General features: G+C 48.2%; 1 protein-coding gene across 1 annotated transcript; it reads left to right on the top strand.

The window, feature by feature from the left end:
* The first annotated feature begins 793 nt into the window (after positions 1 to 793).
* LOC138247063 (zonadhesin-like) lies at positions 794 to 5,985 on the top strand. Its single transcript, XM_069201812.1, has 3 exons — positions 794 to 985; positions 3,349 to 3,738; positions 5,695 to 5,985. The coding sequence occupies exons 1-3, from the start codon at positions 797 to 799 to the stop codon at positions 5,983 to 5,985; spliced, it is 870 nt and encodes a 289-aa protein (XP_069057913.1). The 5' UTR covers positions 794 to 796.
* Positions 5,986 to 26,636: the final 20,651 nt, after the last annotated feature.

Genomic DNA, 26,636 nt, shown 5'->3' with positions numbered 1-26,636 from the left:
CACCGAGACCTTTTACCAGATTAGTAAGTCATTCCACATAAACTAGCCTGTTCATCTGCTGATGAGTCTGTTGTGAGGATAACGTATTCCCATAGGTTTATTCATTTAGTCAGGCTCATGAGCTGCATGTCTAGCACACCTTTGCTGCATCTCCTCAGACTCTATTGAACTCAATGTAAGTCAGCTCATTTTGGGGTCTCAGTTTTTTAAGTACAGTGAACACCTAAATTATATCTCACATATAATCAGATTTGAAATACCTATTTTAGTTTCATGACTTTTGACGCACAGTAAACGTTCCACCTAATCCAACTCCATTAGCTTTACGAGATACATATTTTAACTGATGCAATTTCACCACCATGCAACATTTCTACCAGTTAACCTCAAATATATTGCCAGTGTGATTGGAAGACATCTGTGTCATTAGGTTAAAAGTAAAACACACAATGACCAGAAAAGGGTGGGAGGGTATAAGTTGTGGTCATTGTTTTCTTAGTCATTGAAGCACATCACTTTTCGGTCCAGTCGTGTTACTCAGAGTCTCTGCTGTCCGGTAGGGGGTCCTGGGACAGTTTTGGCTGATCGTGCTGTACAGGAACAGTAAGTGAAATAAGAGCTAAAGTAAGGGCCAGTGGGTAATCGAAGAGATAAAGAACAGTGTAAACAGGGGACAGAAAGAAATAGAAAACATGCACAAAAGACAGCTGAAAAAATAAAAATAAAGAAGAATTGGACAAAAGTATATATATGTAAATCATTAATATTTTGCTTGCTCACAGCCATCCTGTGCCCAATGAACAGCCACTATGAACTCTGCAGTGGTGAAAGATGCCAAGATACATGTGCTGCAGCCTTAGTGCAGCCTCAGTGTGGGCCCACCTGTCTCGAAGGCTGCTTCTGTGATCAAGGATATCTGAGAAGTGGAGACACCTGTGTAAAGGCTGAGCAGTGCGGCTGTGTGCACGATGGGCGTTATTATAATGTGAGTGTAAAATATTTTTCCATACATTAGAGATATGCAATATTTATTAACAACAGATTGGAGCACGAATTTCATTGTGCCAATATCAAATATAATCACCTCATCATGTAGAGTTTTTTTTTTATTGTTGGTAAGTCAATGCACCCGTGCGTCAGTTTTACTACTATGCTATTAATAGGAGTACTGTTGAGCCAGGGCTATGGTAAAGCACTGCAAACAGAGGCATTTTGTACACAATGTGTTGTTGCCACCAGTTAGTTTATTTGACCATGAGGCTAGCATGGGGCTATTAAACAGGAAGTGATCAAAGCACTCAAATATGGGAGGCAATAGCAAGAGCAGGAACTGTGATAATGCTTTGTGACCACACTTAGGGCCTCATTGTGAGGCTGGCAGTCACTAGACCACCAGCCTCGCGGTGATGGTCAGACTGTCGCAGCTGTGGTGGTCTGACCACCACATTACAAGTTTGGCTGTCGGACCGCCATCTGACCACCGTCTCCGTCAGTATCCAAGGGCCATATGTACGAACACTTTTTCCCATAGACACAGAATGGGTAAAAACCTTTGCTACATCTGACCCCAAGATCCCAACAGGGTGATGGTGGTATTGGTTGTAATCTGACAGGGCGGCACTGAACTCAGCACTGTCCTGCTGATTGCAACCTTGTTCTCCACCAGTCTTTTCATGGCGGTTTCACCATCATGAAAAGGCTGGTGGAGATCAAGCACAGGGGCCACAGGGGGCCCCCTGCACTGCCCATGCTCATAGCACCATCGGAAGGAGCACTGTCTGCTTTGAAGACAATGCGCATTCTGAAGGTGCTGGGCAGCCCCCTCTGTGCTTCGAGATAGCACTCAGCTCCTTTAAGGGAACTGAGTGCTATCTCGTGCTGACCGGCGGGAACGCTCTAGTTCAAGGTTTCCGTCAGTCAGCCTGGTCAGGCCAGCGCCAACCTTTTAATAGGGTGGGGGAACAATAATTGGGCAGACAGAAGCTTAAATGGTAAAAGTGAGCCATTCACCGCAAATGCATAGTGTAGTAGAGTGGGTGTGGAATTGAAGATGATGGGGTAGTCAGTCAGTCAGTCAGAAGGTTTAAATGTGAACTGAAAAAGATGTATTGATTCAGAATAAAGTGGTAAAGGAAATTAGCTTGGCAGCTTACAGCTGGAGTAAGCTAGAAACAATAACTAATATCACCCACCTAGTAAGCACTTCCAATACATAGGCCCTCATTATGATCTTGGCGGTCCAAACAGTGGACCACCGAGATCACAGCCACGGCAGGACTGCCAGTGCTGGCGGTCCTATGACCACCATATAATGACACCTCGTGGCACACCGCCATTGATGGCAGTGTGAACCGCCAGACGCCATACTGGTGGTCGGTGGCGGAGGTGGATGCTGCTCCACCCTCACCGCCACGTCAGCCAGACACCGCCATGCCTATTATGATGCAATAATAGGTGTGGCATGTATGAAGACGAAGCGCTGCCGGCGGATCAGCATCCAGGAAGCCCGTTCCCTCCCAGAGCAGCAGCACCGAAAAGGTAAGTGCTGCCCGAGAGGGAAGGGGGTGAGTGTGTGGAGTGATTGACTGCATGCATGGGGGTGTGCGTGGGGGTGTGAAAGGGGATGTGTGTCTACGTGTTTGTATGTGTGTGTGTGTGTCTGTGAATGAGTGTGTGCATGTGTGGATGCGTGCATGTTTTTTTGGGGGGAGGAGGGGTCCTGAACGAAGGTAGGGGTGGGGGATGGTGAGGGGGGTTGGGGAGGGCCTACAGGAAGATCGGGAGAGGAGGGGTGGGTGTTCGATTTTCAGGGTTTGTGGGGGTGGGTCAGGGGGATTGAGGGGGTGGGTGGGGGTTGTGGCAGATGGGGGGGAGCTGGCGTGTCACATACTTGTGACAGGAATGAGAATTCCTGTCACCAGTATGCTTTCCACCAGGGATTACCTGGCGGGGTAAGTGCAGCCAGTTCCCTACTTGCATCATTATATGGCAGTCGAGCACTGCTATGCCGTCGTGGCGGTGCTCGACCGCCAAGATCATATTGAGGGCCATAGTGATGAAATGTCTCCAGTATGCCCTGTTCATTATCACTACATTAATAATTAGAACCATTTGTAGCTTTTTGTGAGATGGTTTCCAATTCCGACTCTCCTTGGATTGTGAACATTATTAGATGACATGAAAAATATACTAAAATGGTAATTTTATTGTCTAACCTATTTTATTCATGTATTGAAATAAATGACCTTAAATCATAGTCTATATTTTATTGCATGAACCAGCTGGAAACAGTGTATTTTAAGTGATGTTTTTAGCCTTTTTTATTTAACCTGTTATTCTGCATTACAGGTTGGTGAGCATGTCTGGCTCTCTAACTGCTCTCAAAAGTGCAGCTGCAGCTCTCCAGGAAACTTCCAATGTGCAATGTCCAGCTGCAGCGCAGACCAGAAGTGTGCTGTCGAGGGAGGAAGGCTGGCCTGCCAGGATCACCTGAGTATCTGCACAGTCACTGGTGACCCCCACTACTTCACCTTTGACGGCGCTGAGGCATCCTTCCAGGGTGCCTGTGCCTATGAGGTCTCACAGACCTCTGAGTCTTCCAATTTCTCGTTACGTGTAATTGCAGAGAACAGACATCGTGGAAACAAAAAGGTCTCCTTCGTATCTCGCGTGGATATCAGGCTGTCACTGAATGGCATCAGCAAACGCATCATTGTGGGACAAAGCAGAAGCGTGCAGGTGTGTGACAAGAGGCACAATTCATGCCATCAACATCCATGTCACTTCTGTACTTTATATCTACCCACCTGTAGCACTTACCTTCTCGCCAGTCTTGCTCACGAAGCTCTTACCATCTATCTCACTCTTGTAAATGGCTCCAGTGACTTAACATTGCACACTAAGGGCCTGGTGAAGCTTTTCCACCTTTACAAGAATTATATGTAGGATCACCATAAGGATATAGATTTTGAGACCTGTAACATGATTGCTTGATAACTGCTGAGTGTAAAGCACTAGAGTAGGCAACAAACTGCTGCCTCGGCTTTAAAAGAACAGATTAGAAGTTGTGATGTGCTGAAATTCTTAATAATAATTTATTTTATGAAAATGCACACTGTCTGGACACACTCCACTCATTTATATTCTGCTGCATATTGAAAACATTTCAGACAGTAAAAATAATTATGCATTTGTCAGCAAGTCAATATAGAGTTAGGAATAGAAAATTGGCTTAGTGGCTCGCCATTTATTTTGAAATGTAGGACTGTGAAGAGCAAAGATACCAGCAGACACATTTCGAATATGTCCTGTTCGCTAACATATTTCTTAAAGTGTAGAAGTTAGTGCTGGTCCTACGGGATCAGCAAAACAGAGAACTTAGCAAGAAGAGGAGGACTTGGAGTGTAGTCCGCAGGTAAAAACACGCACTAGGAGAAATAGTAGATCAACTAATTGAGAAAATCCTTATGGCACTTTCAACTACTGTAGTTAATGCTAAAGCAAGGAGTACGCTGTACAATTAAACTGATCTCTTTAAACCGCCTGTCTGTACTTTGACCTAGAAAGTCACACTATTTTTGATAAGTTGTCAGATGGTTTGATCGTCAATGTTGTTGTCACGCTTCTACTCCGACTAGAGGGTTCCTCGTTTTTTCATAAAGTTTGAGGCGTGTCAAACAGAATATCTTTTCTCCTCTGCTACTATCTCTTTCACTTGAACAAACATTTACTTTTTGCCAACGCAGAGTTAAGAAAATTAAATAATATTTCAATTAGGATCTTGATACCTAGGTTTAAAGGTTTCAGAGAGGATCTCAAGACCTACCTTTTCTGTTCCCTGGCTCAGTTCGGCTTCTATTAGGATTAATTCCCTGGGCTGGTTTAGTTATTTTAGCCCTTGAGCAGAAGTTCACACTTCATAAGTTTACATCAGTTCATTGATGCCCCCAGAGGCTAAAGAAGGCTACATCAAAGATTATTCATATTGGACATTACAGCCTGGGCCAGCAAAAGTTACCCATCAGCTAGTAAACATTTTTAATACTGATGTCTAACTTTATTACCCAAACAAAAAAGGATTTTCAACCTCAATATTACACTGCCAACTTAGCTGCAATTCATGAGTTGATCACATAGACATTTGAGTAGAAGTAGCACATTCATTCTTCATTGTATCACTACCCCACTTAAAGGACGTAATTGTTTGCTTTCTTCAATATATTGCTTCTTTCTGCAGAGTTTCTATGTATGTAATGTACATTGTCCAAAGAAGAAGCTTACATGTAATATACTTATTTTCTATATGGCAACTTCTCTGATACAGTGTAATTTTGTTTTGGCAAATATTATGATATTTTTGCAGTGAAATATTCTTGAAAAATCACCTGTCTTAAAATCACGAAAGATACATATTTAGCTTCTTCTCAAATATTGAATTTCAGTGACAATGCACAGTAGCATTATTGGTTGAAAGTATTCTTGATGGTTGTAGTCTGCAGGAAAACGTACACTTTTAGAAATCAGCAGCATAAATATTTCAGACATAGATGAAGCAGATTTATACATATTACTAATGCTGAATACCTGCACATTTAGAGAGAAATGTAATGCTGATATTGATTCATGGAGTTAGTGTTTACATCTCAGAATCATGCCAGAATAAACCATAATCCATGTGCATTTTCTGTGTCACAGGTTGATGGGGTTTTGACGCGCCTGCCAGCAAACATTGGCTCACTAGCCACAATCACCTATAAGGGTAGAGCTATTCTGGTAAAGACAACACAGAACATGGAGGTTCAATATGATGGGGTTAGTACACTGCTCATTAGAGCTGGTTCAGAATATCAGAACAACCTCACTGGGCTGTGTGGAAACTTCAATGGAAAGCCTGATGATGATAAAGTGCTGCCAAACGGGACCAAGGCAAGGAACGATCAGGAATTTGGAAACTCCTGGAAATCAGACACCAGCACTGCAGGGTAAGATTTAATAAACAAACATCTGCTATCACACAACTACTTGACATTGATCACCTACCTAGCTATTGATGAGCTATTAAAAAGGTGCTAATACATTTAAGTCAGAGCAAGTTCACGCTAAATATTGATGAATCCAAGGGTTATACCACAGGAATCGTTCATGACATTTTGGGCCAGATTTGCAAGGCCCTTGCAGCTCCTTGTGCCACATTAGCATAATTTTTTTGACCAGCGGGAACAGTGCTACGATATTGGCATTGGCTCCTTTATTTTGTTTTTGTTTTTTATTTGAGAATCAGAAGCTTACATGCATACAGGGCTCATTATTAGCCAATACCAAAAACTAGGACATAAACGTGATCAATCAACAAGTGGGCATCTGGAAGGGGGAGAGGGAAGAAAACGCGGGACAGGGGGGATAGGGAGAGAAAGAAAAAAAGGGGGGTGTAGCCCTGGGGTGGGGGGAGTGAGAAGGTGTTGAGATAGGAATAGGGAAACTCCGGGAGGAAGGTGTATGTAAGCTGTATCATTATGCGGTGACTGGGAGTCAAAGGGCGCAGCAGCTTATGGCAGAGATTATCAGTCTATTTGATCTAGTCGGAGACCTATCCCGGTCAATGTGGAGGTTACGGTACTGGCAGCCGGGGATGGAAGGGGGAGGGGGAAAATATGGGTAGTTCATGGATCCCTTATTCTGTCAACCAACCCCAATATTGCAGTGCTTCTTGGGCTGCCTTAGGTTTGGGTTGATATGTAGGAACAATGACTAGGGGGCAAGGCAGAGGCAGCAGGGTGAATCAAGCAAGAGTATAGTAGAGGAGCAGAAGGTCTAGAGAGGCAACAAGAAGTACAGAGTGGAGGGGGGTGGGGGGAGGGGGGAGGGAAGGGATGGGAAGGGATGTTATGGAAGAGGCACCCAGCGCCGTGGTCAGTGTAAGGGATGGAGGAGGAGGGGGAAAGATCGAGGGAGGGGGCTAATAGAGCATAGTGGGGAAGAGGAGAAAGGTCTGCAGTAGGGCAAGCGGAAGGTGAGTGAGTTCATAGATAGAGAAATGGATGAGAGAAGGCGAGATGATACAACACAATGTGGAGGGCACCGGTCTGAATTAAAAGGGGAATATACATGGATGTGTGGGTTTATTCTGTGAATGTGCCAGTGCGTAGTCTGCGGATGTTCCATGGATAGGTTGCTTATTTTCTATGAATGCTCTATGAGTGAGTATACTATTCCGAGTTAAGGGAGGAAGGGTGTCCAAACCTGTGTAAATTGGCCAGCCAGGTCCTGCAAATTATAGATGACGCGTTCATGTGCCGCAGTTTGCATCATTGCCACTATCCGATGTGGGCGGGGTGGTTGATCTCCAATGACAGAGGATGCATATCTTGGCTAGCTCAAGGGCGGTATGTAAGAGGCAGCGTTGTGGTCTAGACAGGACAGGGAGGTCCCTCATATCATGAAGGAGAATAAGAGAGGTAGTGAGTGGCTGCTGGAGGGAAATGGAACAGCTGAAAATGGTTCTCACAGACTAACATGGGACAATCACAGAGAATGCGTATTAAATTGCAGCTTATCTCAGTACAGTGCCAGCAGTGGGCATGTGGCAGAAGGCCCATTTTGCACAATTTTGCTGGGGTCCAATACCAGTCATTAATTATTTTGAAGAGACAGAATTTCATGCGGGCCTCCCAAATGCCCCTATCCAGGATGTTCAGTATGTCTGTCCAGTCTTCTTCCTCAAAGACTCTTTGGAGGCGGCGCTGCTAGCTAGCGCGTAGGTCGGCAAGGAGGGGCTGAGAGTAGAGATGATTGGTGAGCACTCCATAGAGGCCTGACATCCGTCCTTTGGAACACCCCCACATATTTAAATAAGACAGCACAGGGGAGGTTTGGATAGTCCGGGGGGGACCCCTAATGTGCTGCAGCGACAGTGCTGAAGTTGCAGATATCGCCATGTTTGGTCTGAGCGAAGGCCAAATTCTTCCCGTAGTATTGTGAAGCGTTTAAGTTCGCCATTCTCTTTGAGTTGGCCCAGGTGGTTACACTCTGCCGAGCCCCATTGTGACCAGTAGAAAGAGGTCCCTCCTATACGCAGCCGGTCGTTACTCCATATAGGGGCCCCTTTATGAAGATGGGGATGTGTGCCATGAAGGCGGTGTGCCCAATGCAAGGCTGTTAGTGTCGCCTTCAATATTAGGTTTTTGGGACTTCTCTGAGTTTTGTAGGTTCTGTATATGATGCTGAAGCCACCGGATTTTGAAAGCAGTTGACAATCAATAAGTACCCATTGTGGTGGTTCTGGTGCCCCCGGTAGCATCTCTTCCAATTGAGATAGGTGGAGGGCTAGAGAGAATTGTACCACAGATGGGAGTCCCATGCCCCCACTAGAGCGGTGGGCCATGAGTTTGGCAGATGATAAGCGGGGGCGAGCTTATCCCCACACGAAGGATCGGATTGATGCATCGATTCATCGATTCTCCTGAGAGTCGTGAGGGGTATTTGTATGGGCAGCATACCAAGGACATAGGTAAAATGCAGTAGGGTAACCATCTGCACTGCCTGGACTCTGCCCCACATAGTGAGCCCCAGATGGGCCCATTTATCAAAGTCCTGAGACATACGAGTCAGGAGGGGGCCCAGGTTATCTGCCACCATGTGATCCAGACCCCTGTTTACTAGGATTCCTAGATATTTAAAGTGGGATGGTTTCCATCGGAATGGGAAACCATGGATCGCCGCTCGCATGGTAATGTTGGAGAGGGGTAGTGCTTTGCTCTTGTCCCAGTTCACCCAGTATCTGGATAGGAGGGCAAACCCGTCAATAATCTCTAGCAAGGCCAGGATGGAGTGATTCAAATCTCTTAAGGTGAGTAGTATATCATCTGCATATAAATAGAGCTTAGAGACTTCCCCCTGTACTGGTATTCCAGTGAGGAGAGGGGATTGGTGGATGGTGGGCACAAAGGGTTCCATTGCTAGTAGGAATAAGAGGGGCGATAACGTACACCCCTGCTTCATCCCCCTGTACACCGGGAAGGGGTCAGAGAGAAATCCACCACAATTGACCTGTTCCACAGGGCAATCATAGAGTAGACGCACTTGGCAGATGAAGTGATCTCCAAGGCCAAACTTCTTTACAGTTGCAAATAGATAGCCCCATTTGATGCGGTCAAATGCTTTTTCGGCTTCTAAAGAAAGGGCGAGGGCCTTCTCCGGGAGGTCTCTAGCAAACCAAAGGGCATGGGAGAGCGAGCGAAGATGATTTTTAGATGTGCACCCTGGAACAAATCCCACCTGTGTGGGGCGGATTAGGGCCGGGAGTACTTTGCGTAGGCAGGACGCTAGGACACTGGCAAGTATTTTAATATCGCCGTCCAGGAGAGATATAGGGCGATAGCTACCGCATAGGAGACGGTCACATCCTGGTTTGGGAAGGACCACTATCACTGCTCTATTAGAGATAGTGTCTAGGGATCCCTCACGGCTGGCTTCGCAGAAGGCTTCATATAGTAAGTCAAGTGAGTCACTGCTGGTCCATTTGTAGAGCTCTACCGGGGAGCCATCCTCCCCCGGAGATTTATGGTATGGTTGGTTTGCTATTGCCTGTGCTATTTCAATCTTACTAATCTCCCCATCCATTAGGGCACGTCCCTTATCTGTCAATTCAGGGAGATGGCCCCCATCTAAAAAGTAGTCCAGTTGGACGGGGCTAGCCGATGTTCCAGAAGTATATTTCTTGATAAAACTTTGCAAACTCTTGAACTATGTCTTGTGGGTGAGTGAGGAGTTCACCGGTGGAGGAGGAACTCGCAGGTATAGCTTGTGCAGCTTCCCATTGGCGGAGTTGAGCCGGCAGGAGTCTGCCCGCTTTCTCACCCTGTTCATAGTGCCGCCCTTGAAGGCGTTGCAAAGCATATTCAGCCTGGAGGTGTATAGTTCATTAAGGGCCATCCTTGCCTGTGCTACACGTTGGCGAGTTGGTAGAGAGGGTTTGTTTGTATACAACTGACTGAGAGATGCAATATTGCGTTCTAGTTCAAGTTAGTGAGTTTTCTTTTGTCGGTTAGAGATTGCCGCATCTCTCATCATCTGCCCCCGTATTGTGGCTTTCGCGGCCACCCACAGTACCCTCTGGGAACAGACTGAACCCCGATTTCCTGTAAGTAAGTGTTGACATTCACCCGCAATAGAGTTTTGCCATGGGGCATTCTATAGCGGTGTACTGGGAAGCGCCATGGTTTACGTCCCGGTGAGGGGAGGTCCATGACCACTGAGGTTAAAATCGGAGAGTGATCAGAAAGAGCACATTCCAAAATCTGAACATCTCAGGCATGCACCAGTACCTTTTGTGACACAAGGAAGAGGACCAACCTCAATTGGGTGCCATGTACCAGAGAGAGGAAAATAGTTTCTCTGTCTGCCTGGTGAGTAAGCCTCCAGAGTTCCACAAGACCGTGATGAAAGAGCATATCTGCCATGATTGCTCTGTCAGGATTGTTACTGGTGCTGATGGGGCCGTTCTTCTCTAACACCGTGTCCCTAGCGAGGTTCCAGTCCCCCCCAAACGAGGTAGCGTGAAGCCCCGATTTCTGTGAGTAGGCGAGTTAGACGTAGGAGGAAGGATCGTTTGAGACCCGTGGGTGCGTAAACAGATCCAACACATATCAATTGATTACCGATCTTTAGTTTGGCAAGCATGTACCTCCCTTCTGGGTCAGACCATGATTTGACCACCTTTGCAGGAAGAGTTTTACACAACAAGATCGCCACCCCGCTTGCTGGGCGTCCCACCTCCCTGCAACTGTGGGGCAGGGCAACTACTGAAAATTGCACTCCCGACCCAGTTACTGCGCAATTTGCTAGATTCAACAGCATTGAGATGCGTCTCTTGTAAGAGGGCTACATCTGCCTCTTTGGAGAGTAAATAGGAAAGTACTTTTTTCCACTTCACGTATCGGGTCAAGCCATTGACTTTCCAGGAGACGATTTGAAGTATACGGGGAGGGGTGGTTGCCCTATTAGTCATGGTGACAGCATGTGTCTGTGGCTAGCAGAGGAAAGGAAATAAAGAGAAAGATTGGAGGAGAGGGGGTGAGTCGAAAAAGAGCGATGAAAGTGAGGGGTGAGTATCAGTGAGGAGCGAATAAAAGATGGGGGAGATAAGGGTGCAAGTGTGGAGGCGCCAGGTACTCTTCTGTAATGATCTTCAGGAAGGGAGTGAAATAAGATATAAGGTATGGGAAACTAAAGCGACGTAGTAGTAGAGAGGAGGAGAAGGATGCGGGAAGTGATGGAACAGGAAGAGAAAAACAGAAAGGAAAGTGGATAGGAGGGGAGATGGAAGGGAGGGGGGAGGAGAGGGGGATGGGGGACAGTAAAGAGAGGAAAGGAAAAAGAGAAAAAAAGAAAAAGAGGGTGAGGGGAGTGGGATAAGCCTGTCCTTAGTGGAGAGAGGATCCTCGGAAGTCTGGAACTGTAAGCTGCATGTCCAAACCTGAGGACATCATACGCCTGGGGAGGGTTCTAAGAGAAGGCGGGGGCACCAGGCAGGCAAGAAGAGGCAAGGAACAAGGAATTAATAGGGGATTTGGAGAAGGAGATCAAGCAGCAGAATGGGTGGGCCATGAGCCTACTAAGTCTATTGTGAGCAGTAAAGTGAAAGGGCATCCATGGGAGAAGGAGATTTCTATCTCTCTCTGTCTCGTCATGGAGCATGGTAGAGGAGGGTGAGGGGGGAAGCGAGGGGACAGGGGAGGGAATGAAAGGAATTTATTAGTGTCAGCCATGAGAGAGTCCTATTCTCTGTGGTAGGAGTGGGAGGCTGGGAGGGGATGCTGCTAGACTGGTGTGCTATGAGAGCGCATAGATAATATCAATAGCTGCTACCATAGTTCCTCACCTGTGGGATTGAGTTTAACCTGGATGGTGTGGATTACAGTGCGAGACAATAGCCTGTGATGGGCACCAAGTCCGTCCCTTTCAAGTGCTGTGACTAACTTGTCTCAGTGGGGAGGAAGCTGGCGGGGGGAGAGTGGGAAGGGAGGGAGGGAGAATATTAAGAAGGGATGAGGTGTGGGGTGGTCAAAAGACAATTCAGAAATATGACAAAAGAGCAAGATAGCAAGCAGCTAAAATGGGCCTAGCTCATGGACAGTCAATCAATGAAATAATAAAACAACGAGCCATTGTACAGGTCCATGGGTCAAAGAGTGCATACAATTGCAAACACACATATAGTCAGATGACTGGGTACTTGCCTCCCGACTGGCGCCAAGCATAGTACTCACAAACCCTCCGTGGCACTCCGTATTTGCTGGATTCAGGGTACCCCCAGCAGTTCAAGTGGAGGTAGGGCTGGGTTTCAATGGACAGAGAGATTTGTCCCTGTCTGTCTGCTGGGTGTAATGCGCTACGACTAAGAGTGCTTTGCCTGTGTCATCATGGGGCCTCAGAAGTTTCGCCAGATCTCTGCCTCTTTGATGAGTCTCTCTGCCACCGAGGGGCCGTACTTCCAATGAAATGAGCGGTAGGAGTGAATCCAAGGAGTCCGTAGTCGAGTCAGGGGGCAGAGTCTGAGGAGTCAGGTCCATAGACGTGAGCACAGATTGTCTAGGTAAAGCCGTAGGTCTTCCAGGTCATAGAACTCTTTAGACTGTCAGTGTTTAGTGGCCCACATGTGGGCCTGTTCGAAGAGTCCATATTTCACCTCCATTTGGCGTAGGCAAGGATGGAGTGACAAGAATGCCTTGCGGCATTCATTTGTCTCTTTTGAGAAATCCACAGCAATGGGAATCTCGTAGCCATTGGCTTGGAACGGACCCTGGGAGCGTGCTGCAGTAATGAGCTGTCAGGCTTGTGTGTGGCGCAGGAGGCAGGGGATGACAGGGTGCTGTAAGCGCAAGTCTTCAGCCCTTTTCGTCCCTAGACGATGTGCACTTTGAAACTCCAGCGGGGGGTGAAGGAGATGCCCGTTAGGGTCTCCCTAAGGAAAGCCTGGATATCCGTTCCTTCGATGTGCTCCAGGAAGCCAAAGAAACATACATTGGGGGTGATTCTAACTTCGGCGGGCGGCGGAGGCCGCTCGCCGAAGTTCCCCCACCAAAATACCGCTCCGCGGTCTAAAGACCGCTGAGGGTATTTTGGGATTTGCCCTGGGCTGGCGGGCGGCCGCCAAAACGCCGCCCGCCAGCCCAGGGCAAATCAACCTTCCCACGAGGACGCCGGCTCCGAATGGAGCCGGCGTAGTGGGAAGGTGCGACGGGTGCAGTGGCACCCGTCGCGTATTTCAGTGTCTGCAAAGCAGACACTGAAATACTTTGTGGGGCCCTCTTACGGGGGCCCCTGCAGTGCCCATGCCATTGGCATGGGCACTGCAGGGGCCCCCAGGGGCCCCGCAGCACCCCCTACCGCCATCCTGTTCCTGGCGGGAGACCCGCCAGGAACAGGATGGCGGTAGGGGGTGTCAGAATCCCCATGGAGGATTCACAAGGGCAGTGGTAAACCGGCGGGAGACCGGCGGGAGACCGCCGGTTTACCCTTTCTGGCCGCGGCTGTACCGCCGCGGTCAGAATGCCCTTGGGAGCACCGCCAGCCTGTTGGCGGTGCTCCCGTGGTCGGTGACCCTGGCGGTCACCGGCCGCCAGGTTCAGAATGACCCCCATTGCCTCTATGGCTCCTGTCTTCCAATTCGATGATCTTGCGGCGGAGGAAGAGAAGTTCCCGGTCCCATTCAGGGACGGTGTTTAGATGGTCCCACACTGTGATTACATGTTGTTCCAGGTCAGACACTATGAATTGAAAGTCTGCAATATCCAAGCGTATTGCTTTGGTTTCTGCCGCCAGTGTGGATATGGTGGAGTCCATCCCCTCCAGCCGTCGACCCACCGCTGTGATTTCTTGAAGGATGTGGTCCATGGTAGTGCCTTGCTCTGGGTTTTCAGGAACAATGAGAAAGTCCACCAGTTGGGATTCTCGGATGGAGGTCGGTGGGCAGGAGTGGTGGAGGGCTTCAAAGGGCTTGAGAGAAGAGAAGCTGTCTCGCTGGCTTGTCGGAGGATTTATCACTGGACTTTCTGGTGGCCATCATGGGACTGTATTCCCTTAGTCTATAAGGTAGTAATATTGGATAGGGTAAGTCCAGTGCTCAGTCGTTTTGTTGTGCAGGAGACACAAAGCACGTTATGCACAACGGAAGGCATTCTTCGTCAGGCAGAGGGGAGAAGGTGTCCGTACCCTCCCTGTACTTCACTCAGGTGGGTTACAAGGGTCCGCCGACTAGCAGTCTCTGTTCCCAGATGGGGTCTGTTCCTACCCCCGCCATCTTGTGTACCTGTGCGGGTGGTCCCCCAGTCGATCACCTGCTTCCCACGTCCTGTCGCTGCGGGTGGGTAAAGAGGGGGCGAAGAAGAGTAGGCAGGCTTCCGTGTCCCAATGCTTCCCCAGGTCAGACCTCTTTACCACTCTATGCAAACCTTCACTAGGCCATAGGTTCCACAGTGTTAGAAATGTGGTTTTTGGTTGGCAGTCAGGTTACCCCCTGTCCAAGCAAAAGCCCTCACTCTAGTCAGGGTAAGTCACACACAATCCAAGATTATCCTGTGCCCACCCTCTGGTAGCTTGGCACGAGCAGTCAGGATAATTGTAGGTCAAAACGAATAAAGTTGCAATGTGAATTTGTAGAGATATCACTAAAAAGTGATATAAAGGCCCTCATTCTGACCCTGGCGGTTCTCTACCGCCAGGGCCAACGGGGGCGGGAGCACCGCCGACAGGCCGGCGGTGCTCCCTTGGTCATTCTGACCGCGGCGCTTTGGCCGCGGTCAGAACGGGAAAACCGGCGGTCTCCCGCCGGTTTTCCACTGACCTTAGAATCCTCCAAGGCGGCGCAGCTCGCTGCACCGCCGAGGGGATTCTGACCCCCCCTACCGCCATCCTGTTCATGGCGGGAAAGCCGCCATGAACAGGATGGCGGTAGGGGGGGTCGCGGGGCCCCTGGGGGCCCCTGCCGTGCCCATGCCAATGGCATGGGCACAGCAGGGGCCCCCGTAAGAGGGCCCCGCAAAGTATTTCAGTGTCTGCCTTGCAGACACTGAAATACGCGACGGGTGCCACTGCACCCGTCGCACCTTCCCACTCCGCCGGCTCGATTACGAGCCGGCATCCTCGTGGGAAGGGAGTTTTTCCCTGGGCTGGCGGGCGGTCTTTTGGAGACCGCCCGCCAGCCCAGGGAAAAACTCATAATACCCTCCGCGGTCTTCTGACCGCGGAGCGGTATAATGGAGGGCGGGATCCTGGCGGGCGGCCTTCGCCGCCCGCCAGGGTCATAATGAGGCCCAAAGTGTCTTAAGTCTTTAAAAAGCAAACAAAGTCTCTTTCAAGCACAAAGTACCTGGTTTGGAGTGGAAAATCTCCTCAGAGGGCCACAAAAGAAGAGATACGTGGAAAAAGGGTGTGTGCGTCAATTTCTCCCCAGCACACACGGACTTGCGTCGTTATTTTTCACGCGGGGAAGTCGTGCGTCGTTTTCCGGCGCGCGGACAGTCTCTTTCTGTGGATCGCGGGGATTACCAGATGTCCCTGGTCTGTGCGTGGATTTTCCTGCTTGGTTTCCGGCTGCGCGTCGTTCTGCGGGGCTGCGCGTCAAAATTTCGGTCTCACGGCAGGCGTCGCGTCGATTTCTCCTCTGGAGGTCGGGCGGCGTTGTCCTTGCAAAGCCGTGCGTCGATGTTCCGGTCGTCCCGAAGGCGTCGCGTCGATCAGCGTCAGAGTGCAGTGTTTTTCTCACCGCGGAACAAGTTGTGCGTCGAAAATTTCACTGCACGGAGCGTCCAAGTGAAAAAGAGAAGTCTTTTTGGTCCTGAGACTTCAGGGAACAGGAGGCAAGCTCTATCCAAGCCCTTTGAGAGCACTTTCACAGCCAGACAAGAGTTCAGCAAGGCAGCAGGCCAACAGCAAGGCAGCAGTCCTTTGTAGAAAGCAGACAGGTGAGTCCTGTGAGCAGCCAGGCAGTTCTTCTTGGCAGGATGTAGTTTCTGGTTCAGGTTTCTTCTCCAGCAAGTGTCTGATGAAGTAGGGCAGAGGCCCTGTTTTATACCCAAATGTGCCTTTGAAGTGGGGGAGACTTCAAAGAGTGGCTAAGAAGTGCACCAGGTCCCCTTTCCGTTCAATCCTGTCTGCCAGGGTCCCAGTAGGAGGTGTGGCAGTCCTTTGTGTGAGAGCAGGCCCTCCACCCTCCCAGCCCAGGAAGACCCATTCAAAATGCAGATGTATGCAAATGAGGCTGAGTACCCTGTGTTTGGGGTGTGTCTGAGTGAATGCACAAGGAGCTGTCAACTAAGCCCAGCCAGACGTAGATTGTAAGGCACAGAAAGATTTAAGTGCAAAGACATGCTCACTTTCTAAAAGTGGCATTTCTAGAATAGTAATATTAAATCCAACTTCACCAGTCAGCAGGATTTTATATTACTATTCTGGCCATACTAAATATGACCTTCCTACTGCTTTCAGATCAGCAGCTACCACTTCAATACTGTATGAGGGCAGCCCCACTGTTAGCCTATGAAGGGAGCAGGCCTCACAGTAGTGCAAAAACGAATTTAGGAGTTTTACACTACCAGGACATGTAAACTACACAGGTACCTGTTCTGCCTTTCACCCACACAGCACCCTGCTCTAGGGGTTACGTAGGGCACACATTAGAGGTGACTTATATGTGGAGAAAGGGGAGGTTTAGGCTTGGCAAGTACTTTTAAATGGCAAGTCGAGGTGGCAGTGAAACTGCACACACAGGCCTTGCAGTGGCAGGCCTGCGACAAGGAAAAGGGGCTACTTAAGTGGTTGGCACAACCAGTGCTGCAGGCCCACTAGTAGCATTTAATCTACAGGCCCTAGGCACATAGAGTGCACATTACTAGGGACTTATAAGTAAATTAAATAGTCCAATCAGGTATGATGCAAGGTTACCATGTTTTAAGGGAGAGAGGATATGCACTTTAGCACTGGTTAGCAGTGGTAAAGTGCGCAGAGTCTAAAAGCCAGCAAAAACAGTATCCAAAAAGTGGAGGGAGGCAGGCAGGCAGGCAAAAAGTTAGGGGTGACCACCCTAAGGCTGTCAGGTCTAACACACAGGGTGTTTGAAGGTGCTGCAACTTTTACAGCTTGATGATGGGTACCCCAGAAACCTGGGTTGCAAACGAGGATACGAAGTGGTGAATGCAAGCCTCCCATCTTATCCGGAGCGTTAATCAGAGGTCAGTCAGGAAGGGGGGGGCGTCACTGTTCCCTGATGAAGGGTTATCTCATTTGGGCCGTGCAGGTAGAGGGGGGTATAGATTGAAAGGAGGGGGCTTGGTCCCCCTGTACCCTGCTGAGCTGAACCCCCTGAGACTGGGGAGTAGAGGGATGGCAAGCTGCCCGTCCTAGGCTCACCAGCATGCACCCTAGGACTATGCTGCATTGGTGCATGAGCACTGCAAGTGAGGAAGGAGAAGGGGGGTCTGCTGACCTCCAGGCGCACCCCCATGTGTCAGCAGCAAGAACTAGCAGCCCTGCATGCCTAGGTTACCGTGGCTGGCTCACGAGGCTTCCAGCATTCATGGGCTGCAGGTCCCACCCCTCCCAGCGCGACGCTCATCGTCGTCCCGAAAGCAGGCCACACCGCCACCGGCTTCATCAACAGAACGCACCGTTCACCAGTTTGCGTACTGTCGTCTGTAGCTGCAAGGCCCCGCGCAGCAGCACCAGCGAGAGTGAGGGGGTCAGGTACGTTGCAGTTGTCGCGGTTGTTGCGCAAGGCCGCTGCTTCATGGAGGCTTCAGGCCCTAGCCCTGCTGGCGCAGCCACTCCTCAATATCGCCGGCCGGCCTCCGCTCCTGCAGGACCTTCCAGAGGAGGCACCATGTTGTGCCAACTCCTCAAACCACTTGCGGTACCCTCCAATGTTGCCCCAGTCCCCCCGCCTCCACTTGGGGCCCACCGTAGCGTGGAGCTCTTCCTTCAGGTGGCCATCGCTCACCGTGGCCAAACCACACCCCGGGCCCCTTTAAGTGAGGTGTTAGAAATGGGGTCTTTGGTTGGCAGACAGGTTGCCCCCTGTCCAAGCAAGAACCCTCACTCTTTTCAGGGTAAAGGAGAATCACACTCAGTTAATCCCCGCCCACCCCCTTTGTACCTTGGCATGAGAAGGCAGGCTTAACTCAGAAGCAATGTGTAAAGTATTTGTACCAACACACACAGTAATACAGTGAACCACTACAAAATGACACAACACAGTTTGAGAAAAATAGTAAATATTTTATTTTATCTAGATAAACAAGACCAAATACGATAAAAATCCACATTACACCATTAAAAATATGATCTTAGCACTTAAAAATGCACAAATGCTGCAATTTGATGTTAAGCGGCATTGTGACGGAGTTGTTTCCCACAATGCGAGGCCATTGGCACCGTTTATGGAGTAGTGCGGACCCCCAGGTACAATACTTTTGTAAACAAGTAGAAAACAGGCCAGTGCACAGAGTCGGGGTGCAAGGCATCGCTGGATCCGATGCTGCAGAGCAGTGGAAGTGAGGCTGCGTCGGTTGCGAGGTGTCAGTCCCTTGGTTCTGGCAGATACGAAGTCCGGCGAAGTCACGATGCTGCAGGGTGACCTCACGGGGTCACAATGATGTCACAGGGCCTCAGGTGCTGCGATGTCATCGGGTGTCACGGAAGTCAGACTTATGACAGTCTGAATTCGGTGAATTCGTGTGGGGTCTGTGGCTGCAGCAATACAAAGCCTGGGGAGTCGTTGGGGTTGTTGCGGTTCTGCGAGGTCCATCCACAGCTTTGGGGAAGACAGAGTCGCGGTTTCCATGCAGCGGCATCCTTAGCAAAGTTGCACGGCATTGTCTGCCATTGTTAGACAGGTTTTCTCCAGAAATTCACTTCCAGGGGCCCAGATACTGGAATGGCACCCTCTGGCAAGCTAGAGTCCACAGCATGCAGACTCAGAACTGGTGAAGTCTTTGCTGTCCCTGAGGCTTCAAAACATGAGGCAAGCTCTACTCTAAGCCCTTGGAGATACCTCTCAAGCAGGAATGCACAACAAAGTCCAACCTCTGTCCCCCTGCACAGTCAGAAGCAGCAACTGCAGGGTAGCCCAACAAAGCAGTCACAGGCCAGGGCAACACTTCTCCTCAGCTCTACAGGTCTTCTCCAGGCAGAGGTTCCTCTTGAATCCTTGAAGTAATCTGAAAATGTGGGGTTTTGTGGCCACTACTTATACCCCTTTCTACCTTTGAAGTAGGCAAACTTCAAAGGAAAGTCTCTGTTGTTCACAAAATCCTGCCTTGCCCAACCAGGCTCCAGATTCACAACAAGGGGTTGGAGACTGCACTGTGTGAGGGCAGGCACAGCCCATTCAGGTGTAAGTGACTACTCCTTCCTCCACTCTATCCCAGATGGCTCATCAGGATATGCAGGCTACGTCCCAGCTCCCTTTGTCTCACTGTCTAGAGGGGATTCACAAACAGCCCAACTGTCAGTCTGACCCAGACAGGGAATCCACAAACAGGCAGAGTCACAGAATGGTTAAAGCAAGAAAATGCCTACTTTTGAAAAGTGACATTTTCAAACTAACAATCTAAAAAACAACTTCACCCAAAAATGTATTTTTAAATTGTGAGTTCAGAGACACCAAACTCCATATTCCCATCGGCTCTCAAAAGGAATCTTCACTTTAAGAATATTTAAAGGCAGCCCCTATGTTAACATATGTGAGAGATAGGCCTTGCAACAGTGAAACACAAATTTGGCAGTATGTTTACACATCAGTACATGTCCCACCTTTAAAATACACTGCACCATGCCCATGGGGCTACCGAGGACCTACCTTAGGGATGCCTTACATGTATAAAAAGGGAAGGTTGAGGCCTGGCAAGTGAGTACACTTTCCTGGTTGAATTGGCAGATTAAAACTGTACACACAGACCTTGCAGTGGCAGGTCTGAGCCATGTTTACAAGGCTACTCATGTGGGTGGCACAACCAGTGTTGCAGGCCCACTAGTGGCATTTGATTTACAGGCCCTGGGCACCTTAAGTACAATTTATTAGGGAGCAGTAAATCAAATAGACCAATCATGTAAAAGCCAATCACCAATACAATTTACATAGAGAGCATATGCACTTTGGCACTGGTTAGCAGTGGTAAAGTTCCCAGAGTCCTAAAACCAACTAAAACAGGTACAACTATAGGAGGCAAACAGTTTAGGGGATGAACCTGCAAAAAGGGCCAGGTCCAACAGGAGCTGAGGCCAATACTGTAGCACTCCAGCACCGTAGGAATGTGCACTGTCTGCATTGCAGACAGTGTGCATTCTAATGGTGCGTGCAGGGGCCCCTGGAACTACCCATGCCAGGGGCATGGGCAGTGCAGGGAGCCCCCGTGGACCCCAGAACTGGCTTTCCACCAGTTTTTCCATGGCAGGGTCCCCACCATGGAAAGACTGGCAGAAAACTGAGTTGTAATCAGCCAGGCAGAGCTGAGTTCTGCCGCCGCTGTCACTCCATCGGGAACTATGTCAGTGGCAGGAACAGCGGGTTGTAATGTGGCAGTCGGACCGCCACAGTTGCGGTGGCCAGACCGTCACCGTGAGGCTGGTGGTCCTTGGACTGGCAGCCTTGTAATGAGGCCCTAAGTGACTCAAATGAACATGTTGGCACAACAACCATGTCTCTTAGCCCTTTTACCTCTCTGACAGTGGAGTTGGTTACTAAATTAATCAACTCCTCCAAATCGGGAGCCACTTTGGACCCTTGCCCTCCCAGGATCTTACATAGTGTTTCTCAGGCAGTGGCAGAACATCTAATGAAGCTTCTTAATTACATGATTAACTGTATATTTCATAAAAAGTCTGGAAAAAGGTTTCATTCCTACCATTATTAGAAACAATCCTCCCTTCATCCACATGATGTAAGCAGCTATCACCCCATCTCCTGTCTTCGCATGCCAGCTAAAATTGTTGGAAAAGCTATACTTAACTTGCCTCATTCTTGGATGTTAATCACCTATTAGACACCTCTCATTACGGTTTTAAAAGTAATCACAGTACTGAAGTCACCCTGATTGTAGCAACTGAGGAAGTCTGAACAATAATTGACAATGGTGGAAAGGCAGTACTGATACATTTGGATCTGTTGGCAGCTTTTGACACCGTAAACACAAGGTGCTCATACATCGTCTAGAAAGCAATGGAACCAGGGGCTTGACTTTGACCTTGCTAAGCCTCCTTCCTACTGTTAGAAAATGGGTTTCTGGTGCCAGGGGTATGCCCCCTTTCCAAGCAGGAACCACAATTCTAGTCAGGCTAAGTCACAAACACACCGTAGGTTAACCTGTGCTAATCCTCTGGTAGCTTTGCACAGACTAGTCAGGCTTAACTAAACAGGCATTATATAAAGTATTTTTGCAACACTTCAAACAGTAAAACAGTGAAAACACCACACAAAAAGATACCACACCTGGTTAGAAAAATAGAGATTAACTTCATCAATAAAATAAGACCAAAACGAAACAATCCAAAAAGTATAACTTGAGTTATGAATTCTTAAAGAATTAGCTGTAAAAAAAGCACTTAGACTCAAGAAGCGTCAATCTAGGGTCTCTGGTGACTCCGGGCTGGGAGAAAATCAAGAGTACAGGCCAACCTCTTTGGAGTGCGGGCCAGATGCGGAGACCCACTTAGGCCCGATGAACAAGTGTACCTTGACCCTGGTTGCATTTATGGCGGGGAAGATGCAAGGTGTAGCCAAGGGGATGTGCCGGTTCCAATCCCACAACAGAATGAGATGCATTGATTTTCCCTAAGCGAAGTCAGTGATGCGTTGGTTCTGAGAGTGATGCGCTGGTCCGAGTGTGATGTATCCATTCTGCTCCTGCAGCAGAGGATGCGTTGATTTTGAGGCTGATGCATTGGTTCCAAAAGCGATGCGCTGGGCCTGCTGCACACAGCAACAGGGGTGCACCAGTTGTAATCCATGCAAAGGTGAAGATGCAGTTGTTCCTCTCCCTGCAATGACGAAGATGTGCAGGTTCTGATGAGGGTGCTTTGGTTGACTAAAGAAGAACCTCAGGCCTTCTTCTGGTAGGAATAATAATCATCTTTGTGAGAGACCCCCACCCCAGATACCTTCTAAGACACTTTGGTGCTATCCCAGAATTCGGCCTGTTCAGCAAGCTTCCTGGGGTCAGCTGCTGGTGCAACTCAGCAAAGCAGATAATGAGCATGTGCTCTCTCATGCTTAAATGATGCAGCCCATTAAAATCACTAACCTTGCTGCCCCTTACCCAGCCATTCAGTGCCTTACCGGAGTAATCAACAACATCTACCCAGGATTGGTTGGGGAGCTTCTGGCTGTCACTGAATCTTTAACAATACTTTCTCAGGAGTCAGCCTAAATTTGGCCGTTAAAATGGCCTTCATAGAGGTATACTTTGGTTAGCCCCCAACCTCTAATGTCAGAAGTGTGTCCCTCCCAAGGGTTGGCATGTGGCCAAAGACACCCCCACACCCCCAAGCTCCTCAGGAACCCTGTGAACCTTCAGGGCAACCTCATAAGTAGAAACCTATTTCTCAATGTCATCTCCCACTACATAACTGGGAAATCCTTGGTTATGCAAACCCTTTTTTCTACATCTGATACTGCATGTATGCAGCCACCATCACTGTTAGATCCTTCCTGTCAGGTTTTTCAGACTCCGTTCATATGCCAGTAAAGGTTTTTTTTGCAACTTTTTTCTCCTTGGCCCCCATCTTCAATATGGCCATCTGCAGCTTAAATTCTCTCTTTCCTGCTTCCTCTCCCTCAGCTCCTCTGGGGATTGGACATGGGGGAGACACTGCTTCCTGTTCTCACAGGGAGCTTAAATCCAGGGATTCACCCTCAGCCACTGTAGGCCGTTCCTCAGAAGAGCTATTTCCAGGCTCCCCAATCCATCATTCACCTAGGAGTGGGCTTCTGCCCAGGCACTCAGCACCTTCTGAAATTAAACATTCTTGGTGGCAATTTGGGCAGGAACCAACATCTCCTTGCTAAAGTCTCTAAGCTGAGCCACTGGGTAGGTTTCCAAGTTGGCCCGCTCAAATTCCACGATTCCAGTTGTAGAACCAGCAGCTAGAGACATGATTTTGAGGAAATTTTTTAAAATGTCAATCTGGGAGAATTTAAAATTTAAAATGGTCTTGGATGTGGAAAGGAGTGTACACCAAGCCTGTGCTTGGCACTGCACAATGACAAGTCCTGTCCTTACAGCTGATCACCAATGTTGGAAATTGTGTTTCTGGTTGGCAGAGCTATGCACCCTGTCCAAGCAGAAACCTCAATCCTAGTCAGGGTAAGTCAGAAAGACATCCTAGGTTAACCTGTGCTCACCATCTGGTAGCTTGGCACAGCGTAGTCAGGCTTAATTTAACAGGCAATGTGTACATAATTTGTGCAACACTCCAAACGTAAAACAATGAGAACACCACACAAAAATATACCATACCTGGTTAGAAAAATAGACCTTAATGTAATAAATAAAACAAGACCAAAATGACAATCATTCATTAAGTAGTACTCGAGCTATGAATTAAAAAAAAATAAACCGTAGAAAAACGCTTAGAAGAAAGAAGTGCTAATCAGGAACATTTGGTTGCACCACACCGGGACAAAGTCGAGAGTTCAAACTGACTGCAATGGACCACAAGCCGGATTTAGGGACCCACTTAGGCACCCTGAACAAAAGTACTTTGATCCTTGTTGTGTCATTGTTAAAGATGCGAGGTGCAGGCGAAGCGGTGCATCGGTTCTAATACTGCAACAGAATGAGATGCATTGCTTTTTTTCAATGCAAAATCAGCAATGCATCAGTTCCAGCAGCAATGCTCTGGTCTGAATGCGATGTGTTGGTTCTGCTCCTGTCGCATAAGATGTGTTGATTCTAAGGGCAATGCGCTGGTTCCAAAGGTGATGCACTGGGCCTTCTCCATGCGGCAACAAGAATGCACTGTTTCCAATCCATGCAAAAGTGAAGATGCACTGGTTGTGATCCCTTCAATGGGGAAAATGTGGCTGGTTCTGATGACGATGCGTGGGTTGACTGAAAAAGCACCTTAGGCCTCCATTCAAAGGGTCCAGGACTGAGGTGGCACCACTTGGCAGGGCAGACTCACAAATGGCAGAGTCTGGGCGCAGATACACGTAGTTTGGATGTCTTTTATGTCCCTGAGACTTCAGAAAACAGGAGACCATTCAGTAGGCCCTTGGAATCACTCTGGGTTCTGAGGTAGAGAGATGCAGGTACAGTCCTTCTCACTCCTAGGCAACAGGCAGTAGGTCAGCACAGCAAAGCAGGAGTCCAGCAGAGTGGTGTCCTTGTAACAGCACAGCAGTCTTTTTCCTGACTGAATATCCACAAGTCCAAAAGTGTACTGAAACACTGGTGTCAGAGTTCAATTACTTATGCCCATTTGTGCCTTTGAAGTGGGGAAGACTTCAAAGAATGTTCTTTGTAGCACACAAAGATCCTCCCTTCCTGCCCTGGCTCCATCTCACTACAGGGGGTTATAAACTGGGGACCGGACACAGCCTATTCAGGTGCAAGTTTCAGCTCATGCCTCCCATCCTGCCCAGGAAGGCCCAACAGGATATGGATGGCCCATCAGTCCTACATAATCTCCCTTTGTGTGGCTGTCTAGAGGGAATGCACAAAGCCCAGCTGTCACTCACCACATATGCGCATTCGGAGACAGTCAGAATGCACCAAATGGCTACAGTAGGAAAATGCCAACTTTCTGAAAGTGGTATTTTAAGAGCTACAATTTAAAATCCGACTTTACCTTAGGTTGTGATTTTAAATTGTGAGTCTAGAGACTCTAAACTCAAAAGATTTATCTGTCCAAATTGTGAATTACACTTATATGATGGAAAAAGGTAATCCCAATGTTATCTACAGGAGAGATAGGCTTTGCTGTAGTGAAAATCTACGTTGGTAGCTTTTCACTACAGGACATGTAAAACATAAAAGTATATGTCCTGCATTTAAATACATTGCACACACCCTTCTGAGTTGTCCATGGCCTACCTTAAGGGTGTCCTATATGAATAAAAAGGGTAGGTTTGGACCTGGTAAAGGGGTTATTTTGCCTGGTTGACATGACAATCCCAAACTGCATACACAGGCTCTGCAATCACAGGCCTGAGACATGGTTAGAGGGATAGCTAAGTGGGTGGTACAATCTGTGCTGCAGACCCAAGAGTAGCATTTAATTTACCAGCCCTGGGCACATATAGTGTACTTTACTAGACATGCTTAGGTAAATTAAACATGCCAATTCTGGTTAAGCCAAAAATACCATATTTTAGGGGAGAGAGCACAAGCACTTTATCACTGGTTAGCAGTGGTAAAGTGCACAGTTGTAAAGCCAGCAAAAACTAGGTCAGAAAAATGAAGATGATAGGCAAAATGTTGGAGGAAAGACTAAGCTAGGCTATCATGTCTAACACTTACCAATACAGAACAATAGGTTTATCTTGGGGACTTTCTGTCCAAATCTTTCTACCTCCCTTGTGGATGTCCTTAGGTGTCTTCACTGAGCCCCCCATTATTTATTGTATATGTTACACCACTGACAAAACTGATTCGTTGGTTTGGTTTCTCTATAATCTCCTATATGGATAAAAATCAGATTGTGGTTTCAATATCTAATAAGATAGATTAAATAGCATACTGATCAACAGTTGCATGATGGAGGTAGGCAGATGGATGAAAAACAACTGCCTCATACTGAAGTCGGGTAAAACCGAGGTCCTTTTGTATGGTAGCAGCACTTCTATCTGGAATCCCAGTTGGTGGCCTCAGGATTTTGGCCCTCTTCCCTCTCCTGCTAAAAAGTTAAAAAATCTGGGAGTATTTTTTGATAGGGAGCTATCTTTTGTGGATCAATGCAATCAAGTTACTTCAGCCCTCGTCTTTCCTTTACGAACTTTGAGAAAAATATTCCCTTTTATCTTGTTTGAGATTCAAAAACTATAATTGGTACCTTGTATTACCCCGGATTGATTATTGTAATGTTTATATGTTGGCATTCAACAGCACATACCAAATAAACTTCAGATGCTTCAAAATATGACTGCCCACCTCCTTCTCAAGATTCTAAGATTCCACTCTGTTTCGAAAACAATAATTGTTTTTTATTAGCTACTGTTTAGGAAACGAGATACCTTTCAAGCTCTTTGTAGAGCTCATAAAGCCCTTCTTGGATCTGGCCTGGAATATCTAAGGAATATTGGCTGATGGCTCTTTATTGGCTACTGTGAGACCATAGTGACTGGAGAGATGGTGTGGACCATTATTTTCAGTACCCCTGTGCCAAGCATGGGCATTTTTGTGCTGTGGTCGCGAACTGGCGGAGTCCGTGGTGCTGAGCCTGGACACACTGCCCACTGACCCCTTGCTGCTCATCCTGTCCTTCCTTGACTATCGCAACCTGACCAGTAATTCCTAGCAAATCATGAAAGGAGCTTTTTTTCATACACTGGACGCGCTGAAGACGGCTTTAGGCCCCAGGATGCGGCCATCTCACTGCACCAGCTGCCCCTAATCACCTTGCCAGCAGCGCTAGAAAGCGCCAGG

The sequence above is a fragment of the Pleurodeles waltl genome, chromosome 7, assembly GCF_031143425.1.
Source record: "Pleurodeles waltl isolate 20211129_DDA chromosome 7, aPleWal1.hap1.20221129, whole genome shotgun sequence".
In the NCBI taxonomy this organism is placed as follows: Eukaryota; Metazoa; Chordata; class Amphibia; order Caudata; family Salamandridae; genus Pleurodeles; species Pleurodeles waltl.
The sequence above is the reverse complement of the archived record's forward strand: the minus strand, read 5'-3'. Positions and strand labels throughout refer to the sequence as shown.

Coding starts and splice junctions, on each gene's coding strand:
- LOC138247063 (XM_069201812.1), top strand. CDS start 797: ATGAACAGCCACTATGAACTCTGCAGTGGTGAAAGATGCCAAGATACA. Junction 986..3,348: donor ACGATGGGCGTTATTATAAT/GTGAGTGTAAAA, acceptor TCTGCATTACAG/GTTGGTGAGCATGTCTGGCT. Junction 3,739..5,694: donor GACAAAGCAGAAGCGTGCAG/GTGTGTGACAAG, acceptor TCTGTGTCACAG/GTTGATGGGGTTTTGACGCG.